Source organism: Microplitis demolitor, chromosome 8 (genome assembly GCF_026212275.2).
Source record: "Microplitis demolitor isolate Queensland-Clemson2020A chromosome 8, iyMicDemo2.1a, whole genome shotgun sequence".
In the NCBI taxonomy this organism is placed as follows: Eukaryota; Metazoa; Arthropoda; class Insecta; order Hymenoptera; family Braconidae; genus Microplitis; species Microplitis demolitor.
Genome location: NC_068552.1, coordinates 18,941,536 through 18,962,954, shown reverse-complemented (window position 1 = coordinate 18,962,954; position 21,419 = coordinate 18,941,536). Strand labels below are relative to the sequence as shown.

The 21,419-nt window shown below is 34.9% G+C and overlaps 1 protein-coding gene across 1 annotated transcript in view; it reads right to left on the bottom strand.

Moving 5' to 3' along the window:
* Positions 1–20,092, bottom strand: part of LOC103572412 (sodium/calcium exchanger 3) — a 34,982-nt gene extending 14,890 nt beyond the window's left edge. The window contains exons 1-3 of the mRNA XM_008551017.3: positions 18,109–20,092; positions 16,058–16,330; positions 8,796–8,887 (exon numbers count right to left, since the gene is read on the bottom strand). Coding sequence (XP_008549239.1) covers positions 8,796–8,887; positions 16,058–16,330; positions 18,109–19,454 — 1,711 coding nt within the window. The 5' untranslated portion in view covers positions 19,455–20,092. The remainder of the gene's footprint in view (positions 1–8,795; positions 8,888–16,057; positions 16,331–18,108) is intronic.
* Positions 20,093–21,419: the final 1,327 nt, after the last annotated feature.

Here is a 21,419-nt window from a genome sequence, read left to right as displayed (position 1 = left end):
ATAAACTACACTATCATCAATATATATGTATATACATTCATACATATTTTATTCTTTCCCGCGAAGTTTAAAAAAACAACAAAGAACATAAACTTTTATTGAGTCACGCTTTAGCAGTTCCTTCAACCCACTTAAGACCCAAAACTTTAAAACATACATTATTACTAATTACACACTATCCATAATATGTACACGTCATTGTGTGGAGTACAATACTCTTATATTGCTTACATTACGGTTTCTAGTCTACACTCAAGTACTAGCATAATTATAATATCGATACTGCGCTGGCACTACTTGAATCGCGGTATGAAAGATAACTCAAGCTTGCGTATACATTATTCTACATAATAATAATAATAACAGTAATACAGTAAATGTACAATTCACTGCATCATTAAATGGCTGCTCTAGACCCATGCTTGTCATAAAATAGCATCAGATACTCAGCAATTTCTCTATATGAAGATGACTCAGCTCCCTTCTCTTAAAATTACCGAATCGCGCGTGATTTTGTTTTATTTGTTCATCAATCCGCATATTGGTTTACCTCAGTACCGAGCCGATATTACCGCAACATTGATTACATTCCGGGTTTTATATTTACTATACATAAATATATACCTCCAATACAAGCGACGACTAAAAATCAATAGTTGACATTTAAAAGTTTGCGGGATGCATAATCCGCAAAAACTCAACCATGGAAACTTCATTGTTTACTCTAGACTATTTTTCATTCCTAGCTACGGCATTAATTCTACTTTTATATACTAAACTGACGGCCTCAGTTCTCGTGAACTGGGAATTGGAAACTCGAAACTGGGAACTAGGAACTGTGAACTGTAAACCACCATGGGAAAACGCCTCGACACACACCGACCGCATCAATCTTCTGAAACTATTCGGTGACAGCAAGCCAGGAATATTTAACGAGATAAATTATTTTCGGAAACAAAGAAAGCAAGTGGTCTATCATCGAGACTGATCACATTGTTTATAAACAGTGGGACAGAGCTGGTGGCCGTGATATTGTTATTAGTGTAACAACAGCACAGACAGTGTGTTGATGATTGGTAAATCGATTAGTAGATAATATTGAGTAATTTCTGACACTCACGATTAGTCCTTGAACGCTGGGATATCGCGACCTTACGTCATCTAACTATATCCTGCTTTAGTTTCCCTTATTAATGACAACTATGGGCCATAGTTGCGCTGATTGTACTGAGCTATTAATCTACTGTGCTCGCACGAAGACAGTTACTAGCTTGTCTAATGTCAATGTTTATCGATTATGTCTTTATAATCACTATTATTGTTATCATTGTTATTATTTCTAGCATCATTCAAATAATTATTAATGATACTGAAGTCAGACGATGGCCAATAATTTTTGGATTTCTTTATAAACAATAAATTATAAAAAAAAAAAAATATTTTGAAAAATTGCACTTTTAGTTTTTTTAATTTTCTACACATGCATATTTTTAGTTTTTTTTTTTTTTAATTGATTTGTTGCTGATTATAATCACGAAGTTAGTTGACAGTTAAAAATTTTTGATTTTTTTAAAATAAATTAAAAAAAAAAAATGGACGTGTAGAAAATTCAAAAATTTATAGGTGTAATTTTTGAAATTTTTTTTTTTATAATTTATTATTTTTAAAAAGAATAAAAAAATTATAAGACGTAAGCTGATTTCAGTATCATCATAATTTACTCGTAAAAATATCATCAAGATAATTTATCTTCTTTCTCTCCATTATTTGGTTTAAAAAAATCTGAGGGGTAAGTTCGTGATTATAAAAATATGTTTGTCAAAATGACATCAGTGTAAAATGAATATATGTATACATTTTTATATGAAATATGAGACAGTTTGATGACAGAGTATGATTTTTTTAGGAAGCTTGTTTGTCACGTCTTTTCAATTGATCGAGTGTCCTATATTTAGCTCACGTAAAGGGGATAGTTTGTTGAATGTAGTTTTCAGAAAGAAAACTCCTTTCTTACTGCAAGCACGATGAGGTCAGATACATAATCATGAGACCCTGTAAATAAATGCCCGGTGTATTTTTTGCTTTGAATCACGTCGAGTGCCGTTAAGAAAAATAAATGAGGAGTGAAAGACTGATCAAATAAAAAATTTATATAGCGTGAAAATTCCGCCAAAGAAAATTTTAACAGTTCAAATTTATTTATATTTTTATATTTATATTTATGTATACTGTCCCAGTGTTCCAGTTTCGAGGAAATGATTTTCCGTTACGCCTCAGATATATCAACTATTTCATATATTTATCCATTTCTTTATCCTACAGCACTCTGCCCACTTTGCAGTGGAAATGCATCGAAATTTATTTTAGTGCTGAGACGAATACAGAAGATCTTGCGAAATATTATTGCTGTTTTTCGACTCTAGTGCACTCTAAGACGCTTATTTTACTTTGCTACAAGAACTTTCATTACTTTTTTTTTTTTTTTCATAACTTTAGTGTTTGTACTTAACTTTGGTTATTTGTTGAAGAATCGGCTTTAGAACTCGACAGATTAATTTTCTCTATTTTATTTATATGAATTACGTTTTCATTTCTGTACATTCTCTACGTGTCCTATTTATTTATTTATTTATTTGTTAATATTTACTTTGATGAAAAAAAAAAAAAATTTTATAAATAAAACGGTATTCCATTAATTTTTTTGTCGTCAATAGAGTGTTAAACCCCAGTAGCACAGAGGAAAAAGTGAAATGAGATTTATCATTCTGTCATAACGATGAAAAAATTTTAAAAATAAAATCAGTAAATTGCTAGGGCCATTTCATATATTGTATCACTTTATTTAAATGTCATTACTCATATATTTAATTATGTAAATTGTTTACCAATACTATATTTATTTCATATATTTCAATTATTTCTGATTTTATCGAGTAAAATAAATAAAACAAGTCGCCATTAGTTTTTTTATTTTCGATCAAGTGAAAAATTGTCAAGCTTTTTTATTATTAACGAGTGGATGCAACAGATTGCGTTAATGAAACTCGATATTCAAGTCAAGTAGACAAATTAAATTGAGAGAATGAAAGTTTGAGTTGCACTTTAAACTCCGATATATTTCTAGCCCCAACAATCGCAATTCAATGTATGTATATTTTATTAAAACTAATTTTATTTTATATAATATTGCCCGAGGTATTTACATTTTGACATTTTAATTATTCAGTATCTACACAGCGTACGCGTGCTTAAATGAAAATCATGAAATTCCGAGATCTTTAAATTAATTTAAAGTTTTCGTTTAAATGAAAAAGTGTAACTTTGAAAAGTTTAAATTCAAAATTTGCAGGTTAAAGGGAACGAGGAGTAACAATAATTAGTGGAACAATAGTTGGCTGAATGGAAGACACGTTACGAGAAAAGAAAAAGATGCTTTTCGCTGTACGACCTAGTCCGCAGAAAAAAAAACCGCTTTGTTCGCATCCTGGGTTGTTCACGCTGAGAAAGGAGTTTCTTGTCGCGCAACTACTTTGAGTAGGAGACATTCTCTTGGTCATTTTCTGCTAAGATAACAAAGAACAAGTATTAGCCTTCATATATATACATATATGTTGGTTACTTTTTGCAAGCTCTGTACCAACGTTAGTATGATAGATTTTCTACACGAAATCCCGGTAAATTTACTCTACTTTGTATTACTCATTCTCGTCTTACTTGAGTAATGATGATTAAATTTATCGTGGGAAAATTATTGTTTGATTTTATGTTGGAAGACTCGGAGAGACGCAACGGGTGCCTCGAAAATTTTGTGAAAAATAGAAACTTGTTTTTTTTTTCTATTGGGATTTTTTTTTTTATTTTTCGATTATGACTTTTTGAGTGGTGCAAAGTACGGAAAGTTAATCGAAGTCACTGAAGAATTTAATAGAATAAAAAAAAAAATTTCGCGGTACTCAGCTGCGCGATGGAAAAAGTAAATTTTTAAAAATAAAAACGGTTGGAACTGAAAATTGTTAAAAATAAATGAAAAAAAATGGAAAATACTCGGGTTGCTTCTATTTTTAGTTATTAATTATTTTCAGTTTTAAATGAGCTCAAATCTGTATTTTGATGAAGTTTTATAAGAAAAATTAAGTTAGGTCGCATAATACCCGAAGTTTTTATGAAAATGAATCGTCGGCTGGCTTAAGAGACAAAGTTTAGTCTATAGTGAATTGAAAGGACTGACTTAACGGTCGTTCTTACCACTCATTATACTATTAAATTAAAACCGCAACAATTTCCCAAGGGAATTAAAACAAATGAATATCATTAACAGTTCGTTATTTGGTTAATTTAAAAAAAAATGTAATTTTACATTCAGGAGTCTTAAAGTTTGAGCTTTTTAAAATTAGACGCGATAAAACATTTTTTATTGACAGTAAGAAATTTATTACCGAGTTAAGGAAGTGATAAAAATTCATTCTTTTGGAAATTTAAAGTTATCAAGTTGTCTCTTGTTGGGTATTACATGGATTGCACAGTGTAACAATGCCATTGCAAAGTGGATTCCAGCAAAGATGAGTTTTGCAATGGCGCTGCCGCCACGAGAAAGACGTGAAAAATAAGAAAAACTCAACACTTTTCAGGCAGGAAGAGTTGTGAGCGGTCTTGAATTACACCCCTGGGAGTTGACAGAAAGAGCGAGAAGATCTCGAACCCGTTTGTGTTTTTATGTCTCTATCTTCAACGTGTATTTTATTTTTCTTGAAAAATGCTTTAAACATAAAAAGGAAAAAAATTTACCGTGACAACGCCGAAACAAAAGATCGAAAAAAAAATTTGATGAGTTATAACAACAGCTGAGGAATTTTTTTGAATTAAATTAAAAAAATACCAGGATATATGGAGATCCTGAAATATTCACCGAGAATTCAAAATGTTGGGCGCAAAGTCGCATGGCTCTAATACTGTTCGGGCACTTTTCGCATTCATGGAAATATTTAACAACTTTTCATCTTAACTTTACAGCTGAAATAATTCTTGACTGGGTGGAGGGGGCGCAAGTGCGGAAATTATTTATTATGGTTACAATAACTCGATACGAAAAAGGAAATATGCTTAAGAGGGCCATTACCTTTCATAATTACTGTATAGTGCCGTTTGTATGACACTAGATTCAAAGAGCGTGCTTACACAATGCATCTTGTATTGAGGCTTATTGATTTTACTCGAGAGTTTACTTCAGTAACTTTCATTGAAAACAAGTGGGTGATCAAATTGTAGGACTTTATCTCAATGTAACGAGTTGTTTACATAAAAGTCTTTTATTTACAAGTGACATAAATATTGTGTAGTAGAAACTCGTTATGTGAAATGAAATTCGGTATTATGTTTCATTAATTATCCGCGGGAGTTTCGTACTCCGGGTATGTGGGGGGAGTCTTGATAAGAACAAATGATAATTTAATTTAAAATGAAAAATAGGTTTAAAAAAAGGAGCCCGGATTACAACAGGAAACGCGTGAAAATTTGAGTTATCAGAATACATCAGATCTGCGAGATGGAGAGAACAGATAAAGGTAAATATGCTGGGTAGATATATATGTATATACATACATATTTGGACGATTAGCGTGAGATTAATATTAATTAAGGGAGATTTCCATGATATTCGTCGTCTGCTTTGTGTTGGCATGATATACTGCGTGATTAAACTCTACTGGGTTAGATTCCGCCTATTCCCGGCGTTTCACTTCCTTCCGTTCTACTTTTCCGAGCATCGGATGCAACGTTGCAACTTCATTCACGACATGAGTTTCGTAATAAACGGAGTATCATTTATGATTATTTTTCCCTTGGGATTTAAAGTTGCAAATCATGGAAACTCATAATTCATAAATTTTTATTTTTATCAGCGTAATCTTTATTTCAATCTTTCATAGTTTTAAATAATGGAAAGAGTTCCCTCTTAGGTGTTTTCGGATATCTTAAGAATTTTTTCGGCGGAAATAGTTTTTTTTTTGCTTAGTATGCTTTATTTTAAAGTTTTAGATTAGTTGAGCTGGGAATTAATTAGAGCATTTTGTTCAAACATCCTCTTTAAAGAAAGGGGAAATAAAACGATCGGTTGACCCTAGGCTTGATACCTGCCCCCGGCGACCGACACGGACAAAGTCTATTATTTTTTTCACTAAAAACTTTTTCTTCTCTCCGGAAACGTTTGAAAATGAATTGTCATATAAATATTTATTTTCATTAAAAGTCAGTGGGGAACAACTTATTGAATTTCTTCGAAAATAACCAGAAATAATTTATCAGACAGCGAAAACTAGAAAATTATTTTAAAAATAGTTTTTAAGAATAGAGTGAATAGAAATAATTTATTTATTCCTGAAAATTTTTAATTTTCAAGCGGAAGTTTTAAATAAAAAATATTTCATTTGACATTTTCATTGTAGCTTTTAAATTTACATTTTTTTTTTTTTTTTATTTATGAACGTAACAGAGCTGAATAAATAAATTTGTGGAATTTAATAATTTTACGAGAGTTTAAACAGAATTTAATTTCATATTGTTTGAATTATTATTTCCCCAATGGCTGAGGATCGTGAAAACGGCGGGTCGAAAATCAAAGATTTGCGTCGTATATCGCAACCCAGAAAGTGCCTGCAAATACCTACAGCCTCTTTGTTCGCCTTTCCCAATATAGACCCCTCGTAAATTATTTGAGATTAACGGAGTCCCCTAGCCCCTTTTCTCGTAACATTTCCCTCGCCATAATTTCTGTCCATTAACTAACCATTCGCCTCATGAATATCGAACAAATCGAAATATAACAAGCGACTATTTATATCCAATATTTATCATATTTTCGTATAAATTTTTTAACAGCAGCATATGCTATATCCTTGATCTTAATCCGAATGTGAATAAAAAGTGATATTTATATTCTAGTAGTTTTAAAAACATGAAACCAGTAGAAAAATAGTAAAAAGTAAAAGTTAACAACTGTATCTTCCATTAAAAAATGATAAATACACGAGAATAATTTTTTTTGTGCATTAAAGTTGCAGGGAGAAAAATTCAAGGGAATATATGCGGTAAAATATTGTTGCATATGGATGAAACGGATGCTGTTATATGTGTACATGTATATAATATATATTAAACAGAAAAGGAAGAGAAGAGAAGAGAAGAGAAGAGAAGAGCGTAGGTACGAAATGATGTTGCGGTAGCTCTCTGGCAATGTCGCTGCGCACGTGTCACACCTCCCCCCAAAATCTAGTAATATGCAAATGCTACCGCAAAAGAACTTAACAAAAGAGACGAGATGTTATCTTTTTGCAACTGCTATATATAATAACCAAATTTCGTATTGCCCAGGGTTCTGCTTAATTACATTTCGCTACTCGCGAATCGAAAATTGTATGTTTGCTGCTGCGCGATTGTTATCGAACTTGTTTGAGTAATAAAGTGTGCAAGTGTTGTAAATATATATGTGTAACTGCTCAGACCATTCATGTAGTAAAGTGTAAATTCAATGCAGTGTTTCGGAAAGTATGAAAATTATATGTGAAGTAAAAGGTGACCCAGTACCTGATCAGAGAATTAGTAGAGTGATCGGATACTATACTGTAAAAAATCGGGAGTGAATACAGGTTTTATTTCAATTCGAATCCACTCCGTGACTCGGAGTTTAAAAAATAGATGGAGATTTTTAGCGGAGTAATTTTAAAGTGATAAGGATTTCATTTTAATCCGCATCCACTTCAGATTTAATCCGCGTTTACTCCGAAAATTTATTACTCTGTAGATATTCACCTTATGAAAAAAAAGAAATTAATAAAATAAACTGTCAAAATCAGACTAATAACTGAAATGATTTATCTCAGCAATTAACTTGATGTATGGCAATTTAATTAACATGATTATTTCAATAGCCGAAATTCTAGTCTAATGCTTCCAACTTGTCTCTAATAAATGCGGTTAATCATTTAGCAAATATATTCTACGTATACATTTATTTAAATATTAAATATATGTATATTGCTTATGTATACTAAATATTGAATATATATGTGTGTATGTATGTACGGAGTAAAATATTACTGTGGTAATGTGCGGCGTGCGTTAGGCATGTTGGCGAATTATCTAAGCAGCAGCGTTAAATAATTTATTTATAATTATTGTTATCCTCAGAGTTTGTCGGTTTAAACTTACGGCCAGTCGCCAAAACATTCCAGTTGTTTAGTTGTCGGCAAGCGTGGTGGTAATAATTGGACACACTGTGAGATTAGTTTTGTCGCTTTTTTTTTTTTTAATTTTAATTATAATTTATGGTTTATAATTTTAAAATTAATTATTAATTTTTACAGGAGGAACTTTTTTGAGAATCGAATATTCATTTTATTGTTGATGATCAATTTTTGGTAAAATTTAAAATAAAATAGTCATAAAATAATAAAGTCTTTATAAAATATTCAACCCCGACGCCCTGGCTGTGGATAAAATTCTCAAAGCTCTCGGGGAGAAACCGGCTATCGCGTTTTTCACTTAAAAACTTAAATTGCACTGTCTCGAACAAGAGTGAAGAGGCCTTTTCTCTTAGTCCGCAATAACTCGAGACGATAATTTATTTATTTTATTGTAATTTATTTTTATTTAAAAACAATAGATGTCATCAGTAAATTAAAAACTTTTTCCAATACTGATTATTCGATTCTCACAACACAAAGAGTAATAAAAATTTAAAAAAGTTTTTACTTGAGAGTAACATCTCGATAATCGAAACAAAGTGCAAGGTCAACACTCACCTCCTTGAAGCTGGGGCTCGTTAAGTTCGACATAAAACAGGGCATCCTTCTCATAAGAGTCCTCTTCAATGATCGTGAGCATTATCGTCTTCCTGAAACATTAAACAGACCTTTAGCCAAAACGTCAACTGACATTAAATATACAGTATTTAACACCAGCTCTATATCATAGATAACTTCCATTAGCGTTTATCACGTTCAAACCAAAGTTTATACCCAGCCCTTGATATTCATCCCGTCTGCGAATAATTACACAAGTTTATTTCCCTTAATTACTTTGCTATATCTATCGGGCCACGCATTAGTTCGCAGCAACGTTAGTTAACTGCCCGGAAATATCCCATTGCAAATCGATAATTAAATGCGCAAATTAAACCACTGGTGCGTTTTCGGACCGCTGGCACTAAAGAGCAAGTACAAATCACGCGTAAGTTTACTTCTCATTTACTTGTCTATTTTGCATGTATATATACATATGTATGTACATACATTTGCAAATTAGCTGAATAGTATAAGAGATTGCTGATGAACAAATTAATTGATTTTCACTGATAGCTAATTGAGGATTTATAAGTCTGAATGCTGAATGTTGATGTTTATTGACGCGATTTTACGTTAGTGCTCATGATATATATACCCGTAGGAAAAGAACTGAGTTGGTGGTTGTAATTCTGTCACTGGGGAACGGAAAGGTGAAAGCCGGTAGATATAAAGTCTTTGTGGCCGTACAGATAAATCCTGGGTGGCGGGGTGGTGTCTCATTGGGATTTTCCGCATTGAAGGCATCAGGAGAACGCATTGGGCTGACACCCGAGTGATCTCTCCCCGGTGGCAGTGGTATCAGTGGAAAGTTATTCCGTGTGAGCGTCGCCTTGGAGACCCGAGGAGACAAATTGAATTTACAGTAACGCCGGTAGGTAGATGATGGAGGGCTTCTCGATCATCGGAAATAAGACCGGCACCCCTTAAACGTCCTCGATCCGGTCTCTTTACAAATCCGAATGAAATATTTCAGTGTGTCGTCGCTGCTGCTAGAAAAAAAGGTGAATAAATAAAGCATCGATTGTAAGGACGAGAGAATATTAACGAATGAGGATAAATAAGGAATAATTTAAATTTATTTAGCCATGTCTTATTTTGTATGTCCTCTCTTGTAAATCCTGGCTGTCTCAGTCATCGATCTTCCAGCAGACTCGTTCTGCAGAGCATTTGCTTTTCTATCTACTCGGTCTTCAGTTAATACTATGAGTCCGGGAGTAAACAAAGTGCCTCCATGCCGCTGTGTGCAGCTTCAGAAGAGACGAGAAATCAAATAAAACAACTTCGACTAACGTTTCAAGAGTAACGAATGTTATGTACTACCGCCGGTACTAAGCCGAGTAAATGATGACGAAGAAAAAGCTCCATCCCGGCTGGTTATTTAACTTTCCACGTTTTGGTCTTAGTTAAATAAAATAACGTCAAAAATTAAAACCAAGAATCAGGTAAATATTTTTACGAATTTGTGTCGCAAATAACTTTGATGCTATTCCGCGTTATAAAAATAAAATATACACAAGTTTAAATAGCCTTTGAAGCCAAACGACGTATAATCCTATTACTTATTAAAATTTTAAACGTAATTTACAGTGTTTTATTTTTAACATCCCATGTCATGGTTATGGTTTAAGATACCGGAACATTATCTGCACCGATAAAGATATTATAGACCGAAGTACACTGAAAGGAGACTGGGCTATTAACTAAAGTATATACGACACAAAGACGCGGTAGGATCTGCACATGCAGTTTTCTGCTACTCGACAATTTGTGAGTGCGTTTGTGTGGAAATATCTTTCCACTCGCTTATGCATATGCAAATCTATCTGTACATTTTCTGAACAAATATATTTATATATTTATTTAATGATTATGTAAGAGGACAAAAACACTTACACTTTAATTACCAGTTCAGTATAAAAAAAAAAAAATCGAATGAAAAGAATGAAAACAAAACAGCCGGAAACTAATTTGTGTAAATTTATTATGCATTCGAAACACGAGCTCGTCGCTTGTGAGTGAAATTTTGACTAGCAATTTGCAATAATATATAAAATGTATTATAAACAGACAGTGGATCCTATTCGTTATTTGAATTATCGGAAAACAAACAACGCAGGTGTTATTAAATCCTCCGAAATACGAGCGTTGAATAAACGCTGACGTTAATTGCTGAACACAAGTTACTTATTAAATAATCAAACATTTAATTAATTATTGGGATAATGCGTTTTGACACAATGACGCGGTATGAGGATATTTGTATACATATTATTAGTGTAAAATTTACCTAACAATGTGCGGTGGGTACACAATGGAGTTATTAAAGTGAATTTGTAGAGGGTTCGTGGATGTCAATATTGCAACAATATTTCTTATTGAACTGATGCATGTATGCGCACTTTAAAATCAATATATATTTATTTTCACAGTCGCTACACAAATATATGTGTATATATAGATGTAAAGTTTACATAAAAAATTATTGAGGTCAAGCCGGTAAATCTTTTTGAATTTTATTCCCCGACATGATGCTAAAAGTATTTATGGAAATATTTGGGCACGTAGAGGCTCTGAGGGATGAACACGTGGGTCAAGTCGGTCACGTCCAGCTCGTCTAAGTGAAAAACATTCGTACTTTTACGTACTTTTTTATCCACTTGGATACTGGACTTGGAGGAATTGAGCTCGTTATTTTTTTTTTTAGATTTTTATTTTTCAAATTAAAAATTAATAGAATTAAAATAGAGGGAAATTTTAGAAAATATGCAGCAGTTTTAATTTTTATGAAAAAAATTTTTCTCAGTAAAATTATTATTTTTTCTCAGTGTCAGAATAAAAATAATAAATGAAAGAGTGGAGTAATCAGTCGAGTTGAGATCAAAAGGCGAAGCTGTCAGTCATTTTATTTTTTTTCGTTGAAAAAAATCTTTCGGTCAATGAAATTTCAGTGACGTTAAATTAATTTCAGTCAACCAATAAAAGAAACGAGAGGAGAGACGAGGGGTAGGAAGTAGGTTCTTAAAATTGCTGGCTAATAATCGCGATGACAATAGAACAGGTTGAAATGCAATATCGAGAAGTGAATTGTTATCAAAGTAACGTATACTGTGGAGTGTGTAGATTGGGAGGCCAGGGAGAAGATGAAGAGATATGAAAGCCAACATACAATAAAAAGGTGAAATAGAGAGCAAGAGGACAAAAAGAAAGGTGAAGGGACAGTAAATAGAAAGGAAGAACGGCAATATAACAAAATGTCGATATCGGGTTGACGTTTTACAGAGTATAGTACGTGGATCCTTTCGTTTCTCTTTCACTCTGCTCTATATCATACACTCTGGCCACTTAAACTGTAGACAAGCACTGGTATTTGTAAGAGAGAACCATCAGAATGAACAAGATAAAGAGGAAAAGGTTGGAAGAAATTTTGCAATGAGTATTTATTTACTTCCGGTTTTAGTACCTGGGTATAAAAACTTGTTGAAGATAAATTTACTTTTTGCAGTATAAATTTTTTAAGCAAACTGTCGCCTGTAGTTGATTAATATTATAAACTGTCTACATGCTACAACTTGACTTTTGATTTAACATGAATGAGCATTATTTCAGACATTTTATCTATTGAATTAAACCGAGTGTGGTTGCGTGCGTTTAACGTCACGCAACGATTAAATCATGTCAATGTTAATATCCCGTCTCGTGAGCAATCTAATCAGCGCCATTAAATTCCCGTCTGCGTAAGAGTCTCCCGGATTTATTTAAAACCAAGTATATTATATACAGTTTTTAGTAATGACTTTAAAGTGAGAGAAAATAGGAGAGGGTGGATTTAAAATATGAATAAAAGCTTTTGATTTATCGGAGGTAATAATAAAAACGGACTTATCGACTGGATAATTTATAGCCGGGAGAAGTTTCCAGCAATTACAATGGAAATGATGCGATCCGAGCAACCCGCCGGAGACACTTAAAAAAATTTAATTTTTTTTAGCCCCGAGTGAGTTGTAACTTTGTTATTTTATTTGACTTTTTTTTTTTAATTTACTAACTTTTAATTTTCTGTTATTTCGCTCGGGAAATATCGAATTTAAATTCTCGAACAGGTAATTCGTTTATGATGAGCAGAATAGAAAACTGGGCAAAGTTATGAGTTTAAATTTTCCGATGCGAGCGTGTTACGTGACAAGCTGAAAGATATATACGAACATATATATGATTTATTGACCAGCTTCGATACCTTTACCTCATATATTTTTCATTTTTATTAAAATTTAACTAAAAAGTTTTAAATCTGTAAAAAGTAAACCGCAATATTAAATTCACTGTTGAATTAAATTTAAATTAAAATATAAATATAAATATTTTTCATTGTCTGGAGCCACTGGGCCACTTTGTATGCAAAAATCCACTACTAAATTAAGCCCGGAAGTTTAAAACAAATGTGTCTACAAGTTATAATTTCTTTTCTTCAAGTATTACAGAAGGAAAACGTGACGCGAAACAAAATGTACGTGACCCGAAATCGAAAGCCCTGTCAGAACGTGCCGCAAACTGTTGTTCGATTTTCAATTGCGGTGTGACATTATATGTATCCAGGTTAAGAATATCTGCTAGCAGAATTGGACAAACTGTCGACAAACTGAAATTTGCCTCACAATTTAACCGACAGCGAGAGCTTTGCAGGTGTCGGGAAGTCGTTTGTTCGATTCACTCTCAGTACTGGAGAGAACACCAAAGTAACAGAGTTTAAGTTCAGGTAAGCCGAAGACACAGCTTCAAATCGAATGAAATTCCACCGAGTTTTATGGGTGTTGAACTTGGTTTCTTGTTCTCCATCCATGTTCACCTTTCCAGTCACTGAACGGCCAATAGATGTGAAAGAGATGCTCTGCACAACTCTGTTTCAAACTTTGGCTCGAATGCCATTCTCGGAAGTTCCTATCACCAATACTGTGTCGAGCAAACTGCTATAGTCTCTATATATACATATATGTATGTATGTATGGATGTATATAACAAGATAGGAGCTATAGCTACAGGCTAGGAACTGAGAAAGAGGCTCTGAGGTCGCCGCTCAGACTCGGCTCAACTCCAAAAGAATTTTTCAGCGATGAAAGAACTTTTAATCCCAATGACAAAAATTTGATCGGACTTTAAGACAAACTTTCTTTTAATTTTGTAATTTAATCCTGCTATTTGGTTATTACAAACTTAAATGGAATATGCCAAAAAAATTTTGTAATATCCTCCTCCCCTGTGTGAATTAAATTAAATGACAAAATACCGGTGCGTGATAATAATAAATAATTCATGTAAAAACAGTATCAAAGTTTTATTTTATATTTTATATTCAGGTAAACGTTAAATCGTGGTGTAAGCTATGAAACTTAAGCAAGTATCATTACTCGAATGTAAATGTTAATTATATGCAAAGTAAATTGGTCCGTGACCTTAAATTTAAATTCAAATTTAAATTTATATTTTATTTTTTCCGGGGTTTTATCATATTATGTCTATGCATAGTTTAAGAGTTGCATTGAGTAAGCACTGGTATTCAATTTAACCTCTGAAAGCGAGTAAATTCGCCTTTCAAATGAACCTGCCCAGCTTCAACATCTTAACCGACTGCTCGCTGTCATGACCGAACGTGGTCTCTGAAGTAATCACCAAAGAGACTTAGTACGAAGGCTATGGTGAGAGGGACAACGAGATTGGGTAAGCCAGGACGGGGACAGAGTAGTCGCCAATAAAATTTCTCCTCTATTAGTATGAAAATAAAACTTTTCATACCGTATTCTCAATCGCTCTCTGAGATTAAACCGAAGAAGGAATTAAACTTCCTGAGAAAATAATTCAGATCGCAGTCAATGTAATTAGACTATAATTTTATACAGTGCGATAACTGATAACTTCTTACAAAAATAAAAAAATAAAACAAGTAAGTATTCAAGTCGTTGATCAAAAGCTTTTAATTCCCCGTGAGAAAATAGATCACAGAGACTTCAATAATTTTTTTTATTTTTATCGTATTTCTTTAGGGAAAAAAATACACAAGTAGAGGAGCTTTAATATTCAACGAATCCGTGCAGAAAATTTCGAATGAAAAGATATGATAGTGGTGCATAGTAAAGAGAGGAACAAAGCTCTCAGAAAATCACGGGCACGTGGAGAAAAGTTGGCTTATTATCTTTGCTAGATTCTCAACTGTACTTTCAGTTTATAGCTGTCAGACATGGCCAGAATTTCGACAATTTCGTTTCGCTATCTACAGATATACTTATACTATCTACTGCGTACATAACTAAATATATGTATATACAGATGTGCAAACTCCGATGTTTGTTGAAGGTGCCCACGGCCACGCGCCTCATCGATTTACGTCCGTTCCGCATACATTTACGAGTCCTTTTTCCCACCCCCTCCCTACTGCGCCTCCACCCAATCGATCTCCCGATTTAACCGATTACATTCACGATCGAACATATCCCCTGGCGCCAAATTCACAAGGGATTAAATTTTAGTCTGCGGATTTAACGTGTTTCAGCGAATCCGATAAAATTTCACCACAATTCTTCAAATATATTACAATATATAGATTGACGGTGATATTAATACCCAGGGACAAGCCCGCGTACATGTGAAAGCTAATAAGAGAAAATGAATTAATAGATTTAGCATTTTGCAGTGAAACTGGCATAACATTGACAGAACCGAGTAGACTCTTCAGTCAGTGAACGAGAAGCATTTAAAGCTTAAGTCTGTACGAGGTGAAGGAATGATAAAAAAAAATAAAACGTAACTCGGGTGCACCCTTGGGGCTTCCCGTTGCTCTTTCTCCCACCATTGGCCCACTTACTACTTGTCTGTTTTTTCTCGCTGGTCGTTTTGTTATTTTTCTACACCATCGTTCAGCTGAATCCATTTTTCGCTTACGATCAACTCTTTTTGTTTAAAAATTTTTTTTTAAACTCACGTCCTTACTCAATATCTATCTAGTCTCTCTGTCTGAATATTTCCTGTCATTCTATATGTCTGACGTATCGACAGCCTGAAATCGTTTTATGTCCACGAACAATAACAATTGCCGTAAAAAATGTTCGAAATATTTTAAATTTGAAACTGACACTCGTTATGTGAAACAGTATCCAAACAATATAGACCGTTTAAATAAATATTTCATTTGAATTAAGAAGCGGCAATTTACATAGATAAAAAAAACTTACTCGGTTTGATTGTCCTCAAATGTGACTGTGCCTTCAGTATGAACATACTGTTTTCCTGGTTTCGCAGTGCCCTCGACAGTTCGGAATGGCACGACAACACGTCCTCTGGCACCGCTGTAACGCACTATCTTCAAAGGATACTGGCCAACACTTTCAACCAGCTCTATATCACGTTCTGGGAACCCAAATATCCCGCTGTGGTCGTCGTCAAGAATCATAACTGTTGCGAGACTTGGTGACACCAGCATCGCTGGCTGCGATACGTTACTCAGTCTGAAACACAACAAGTTAACTTAGTTTGTAAGTTTATGAGCAAACATAAAATGTTTGCGAACATGAGAAAATACGATGATGATGATGGTGATGATGATGATGATGACGATGGCTAGTTGATGTGCCGCTATTCAGGTTAAATGCCAGTTAGTTTAGATAACAGACGGAGGAGATAAAAGAGTTTAATTTTAAAAAATAAAATCTGTGAGACAGTTGATAGATGTAGGTAACAGGTAAGTGTGATTGATAGGACTCGATATCGTTAATCATAGGGCTGTCTCATTGCTTGTAGACTGTCCTTGCTCGAGAGACAGTTAATCTAGCCTGAGGGATCATGATTTCCGTCATCATGCTGTCTATGTAAAAAAATTCATTGCGCGGTAAAACAAACAGCCGCGGATATTTTTCATCTGACGGCCAGTTTAATGTAAAATAGAATGAGATAAAATAAATTATTAAAACTTTAAAATTGCGGAAGTGTCACTTGACAATAAAGAAGAACGATAACGAGGACGCGCATCATCAATGATGAACGAAGAGCGTTCGTCCGCTCTCGTCCCTTGACGATTGAATTTTACGTTTAACGAGTTAATTCACTCTGGCACGCGCGGTAAGTTATATATGTATTTCCTACGGGTCACTATTTTATTTATAACGAGCGTTTATTATTATAGTCATCGACACGAGAAAATAAATAAATTAACGATAATGCATTACGTCAAAAACGAACAGAAAATTTAAGATTATTTTTTTAAGGAATTTAATGAATTAAATCCCTTGACTATAGAAGTGGAACCGAGTTAGTTTAGATTTTATCCGTTAATTAGTGATTGGAGCATTCCCATTGGAGATTTGTGTGCAGTCCACTGGAGCTTGTCATGAAACCATAGACAGTAAGAGGAGCAAACTACAACAACCCACTACTGCAGAATAATGCTAGGAAATCCTGAAACTACTCGAACACACTGCGAGCAATGGGAATCTCGTTGACTAATCGACATCATGTCCTCGAGAATGAATATTCGTTGGAGAGATCTCAAATAATAATCGGAAGCCTGCTATTGCCAGTTTATTATTGACTATACCTACTACTCTACTGTACATCAGTAGACCACAAAACTATCGAAATGTTTAACTATGACAAAGGAAACCGTGGAATTGAGCGTTACATCCTGCAGCGGTTTCTACAGTATAGTTTTGAATCATATGATTACTTATATATATAATATATACATTTCAATGTAGACAAAGTCCAAGTGAATCATCAATAATCCCGATCACTATAACTCATAACAGATTTTAATAAGTAAGCTTGATAGCTTAAGGGGTTTATTGTTTCTATTCTGATTAATTTATACATCAAGGTTATATTTGTAACTCTGGTATTGTCGTTTCCTGTTTATAAACTAAGCGCGAAACTGAATTTTGCTCTGATGCTACTGTGTAACTAAAGCCTAGAGTTTGCTGTGAATTTCATGCCCGAATGCGAAATTGATTCAAACTTTTACCGGAAGTTTCCATCAGAATATTTTACGGATTTATCCGCGTCACGCGAGAATCAAGTTGACGGACAGATAGATCGACTGGTATTTTCAAAATTATGTCCGACTAACCATCAACGGAATTTGTAATATTTTATGATTATGATTATGATGTTCTCCAGCCTGACGGCCACTTACATCCCACGCATTTTGCCGTGACAAATCATGTAATGACAGTAATCTGATGACGTATGTCAGATGGTAAATAGATAAAAAAAAAAATAAATCATGACTTACTTTACGTAAAAGTGCTCGTCCTGTTCGAAGACGTCATCGTCGATAACTGACAGCTGGATAGTTTTTTTGACCTCGCCGGGTTCGAAGGTCAGCGTGCCTCTGGCAGCAACATAGTCTTCACCGGCTTCTGCAGACCCGTCTTCGGTGTAGTAGTCAACGGTGCAGGATTTGTTGAGATCTCCGCCGACTCTGGTGACAGTTATCTCGAAAGTTCCCACGTTTTCCATTACCGTGTAGTGAGCGGGTTCAAAAAAAATTCGCATTGCGTTGATATGTTCAATGTCGACACTCTCGGCTTCAACTCTCTGCAACTCAGCCTTGACTTCGCTCAAGTCACTTTGTGCTCGTTCGCTGATCTTCCGACTGAGGTTTCCTGCGCCCACCATCTTCCTCGTAGCCAAGACGCGATAAAATGCCCGGCTTTTGGGGCCTTTGCCGAGAACTTCTTCGTGCGCCATAACTTCCAACTGCTCTAGCGGCAATGCCGGATGCTTCTTCCTTAGCTCACGCAAAGTGTTAATGTAGTCTCGGCGGGTGGTTTCGAATTCTCGTGCCTCCTGGCCACAACTATCTCCGACACGATCAACAAACAGGTGCGGTCCATCGTGCTCTTTGATCTCTAATTCGACTCCGGCTTCAGAATCGCCCCCTTCGCCCTGAACAATCACTCCGCGCTTGTTCATGCGATAGCCTTTGTGCAAATATTTGTAGATAAGCAATCGCTGATCGGCAACGTAGGCCGTTAGAACAGTGGCAGGAAAGAATGCAAATGTCAAAAGGCCTTCCCACACCTCGAGAACACCAGGGCTGGAAACCGCGAGAATTATATAGAGCCATACATAGGCAAATATACTCCACGTAGCCGTCACGAAGAATACCCTCAAGTGCTTAATCTTCCTGTGCTCGCCTTTTGGTATCACAAACACACAGAGCGCTATTATAACAAAGAGGTTGTAGGCCGCGGAGCCAACTATTGTACCAGGTCCCAATTCGCCCGCCTGGAAATCTTTAGCCCATATCTCGATCACCGAAAGCAATATTTCCGGCGCGCTGCTACCAAGAGCCATCAAGGTCAGGTTTGCTACCGTTTCGTTCCACACCCTTACGACAACAATCTGTGGCTCTTGACCCTGTCTCTTCACCACCAGCTCCTTTTCTTGGGACGTTATCACCTCGATCGCGGCCATAAAACGATCGCTTATTATCGACACACCGATGAACAGATACAGTAGAAAAAAAAAATACACGGTACCGCGAATAATAATGTCGCTCAGTCCTATATCTTCCATAGGATACCACAGAGGTATCACCAGACCCTCTGTACAATTAACAGTATACAGCGACATTTTTATTTTTGAGTTATTATTTCACCAGCTATTACTACTCTTGTTTGTTAATTAAAGATAATCTTGAAAGACTTTGTTTTATATCGTGTTCTTGCTCCTTTCTTTATTCAACACTATCTCTAATCGTGTCGATTTAATTCTCCAGCCCCTTTCACCATCACCAGCTTTCACTCTCACAACAACCCCTTCAACTTACTTAGAGTTCCCCCGTAACGTTTCACTCACAACTCACTTAAGCTTTTATATTTACCTCTCTCGCGAATATTTATTTCTTTATTTGTAACCCAGCTTTTATACCCGCACTTAGCAAAAAATTTCACACTCTTTCACTGACATGGGCCCCCCGGGTGATAAATCCTGCATGTCTACAGCAACAATAATGGTCATCGACAGCTACCTACGAAACTCGGTGAACTTGAGCTGACAATAACGAGGTCCCATCACGCGGGTCCTCGAGCACACACACACGCACTCACGCACGTAATCTGACAAGAACGGATCTCAACCGCGTACGAGGGAACACTGAAGTGCATCGGGCGAGACCGGCCGCGGAAGAGTCGAGTCGAGGTCCCTCTTTCTCACTCAAACCACCACCACATCTACATCTACTACGAAAATTTATACTACTAGACTACTTATGCTACTACCACCTCTACACCAGAGCTTGCACCCCTCATGCCCCTTCTTTTTCTCTCACCCACTAGTACCCGCTCTCGCACTCACTCGCCCCCGTTGCGCCCCTGCCGAGCTTTCGCGCATGCTCCCAACCCCTCTACACTCTTATATTCTCCACACCCTAGACACACTGGTGAGTCGCTCTGCAAGGACAAACACTCTACTCTTACACAACCTATCCTGGACTTTGGACTTTAGACACTGGACTTGGCTTGTAGATACGGACGAAAAACAAAATTCCATTGTCGATTTCTTATCCATTTTGGTTCGAGTACGGAACAGCTATATACATATATATGTGTATATAGAAAATACTTACTCGCTCAACTTTTATTCGAAAATCACCATGAAGATTATAAGATTATACGTAGCATTTTCATTTTATTATCAACTTACCTCATAAAATCTGTCAAGAGGATTACTGACTGTTGATATTAAATTACTCAGATCCGAGAATATATTATTTTAAGTAATAAATTATCATAATAAAGTATTAATTTTAAAATAGATAATAATACACGAAAACTTAACGAAAACCAAGAACTGAGGATTATATTAAAAGATTACTTTGGATTTATATTTATTTTGTTTTGTTTTGAGTTATTATTTGATAATTGTTACAATAGTTCACAAGTTTAATATTAATAATAACGAAGACTATTTGTACAAGGTTGTAAAGAAGATAAAAGTTTTATATTTAATATTTCCTCTTAATCTATTGTCACATTTGCTGGTGATGTCATTAAAACTTTGATATTTATAAATTTCAGCGAACTTCTGCCAGTGCTCAAGTACTTTAGATTTTCGGCTCTAGATAGAGATAAACCGGAAAGACTGGGTAGTAAATTGTTATTTAGGTGAAAATATTTTAAATTTAATTTCAGAGGAATCCAATTATGCTATAAAATTGTTAGCTTATTTTCAGAAGGACTGAGATTTTCCAAAGCGACGAGATAGCCGAAGGATTTAGGATACAATACGTCGAGAAAATTATTACTCAGATTCAATCTCCTTAATTTCGACAGCTCGAAAATACTTAATTCGCCGAAGCTTTTTATTTTATTGCGCGCTACGACAAATGTTACAAATTCTTCAAATAATTTATTTCAGGAATCGTTGACATTCTGCAGTAATTTAGAACAAGTGTTTTTAATTTTATCATACTGTCAAAAGAATTTTTGACTTTTTGTTGACTGTGTTGTGAGTCATATCGAAATATCGAAAATTTTTCAAATCTTCAAATGAGCCAGAATTAATTCTTTTGAATCCATTTCTTGAAATTGAGAATTT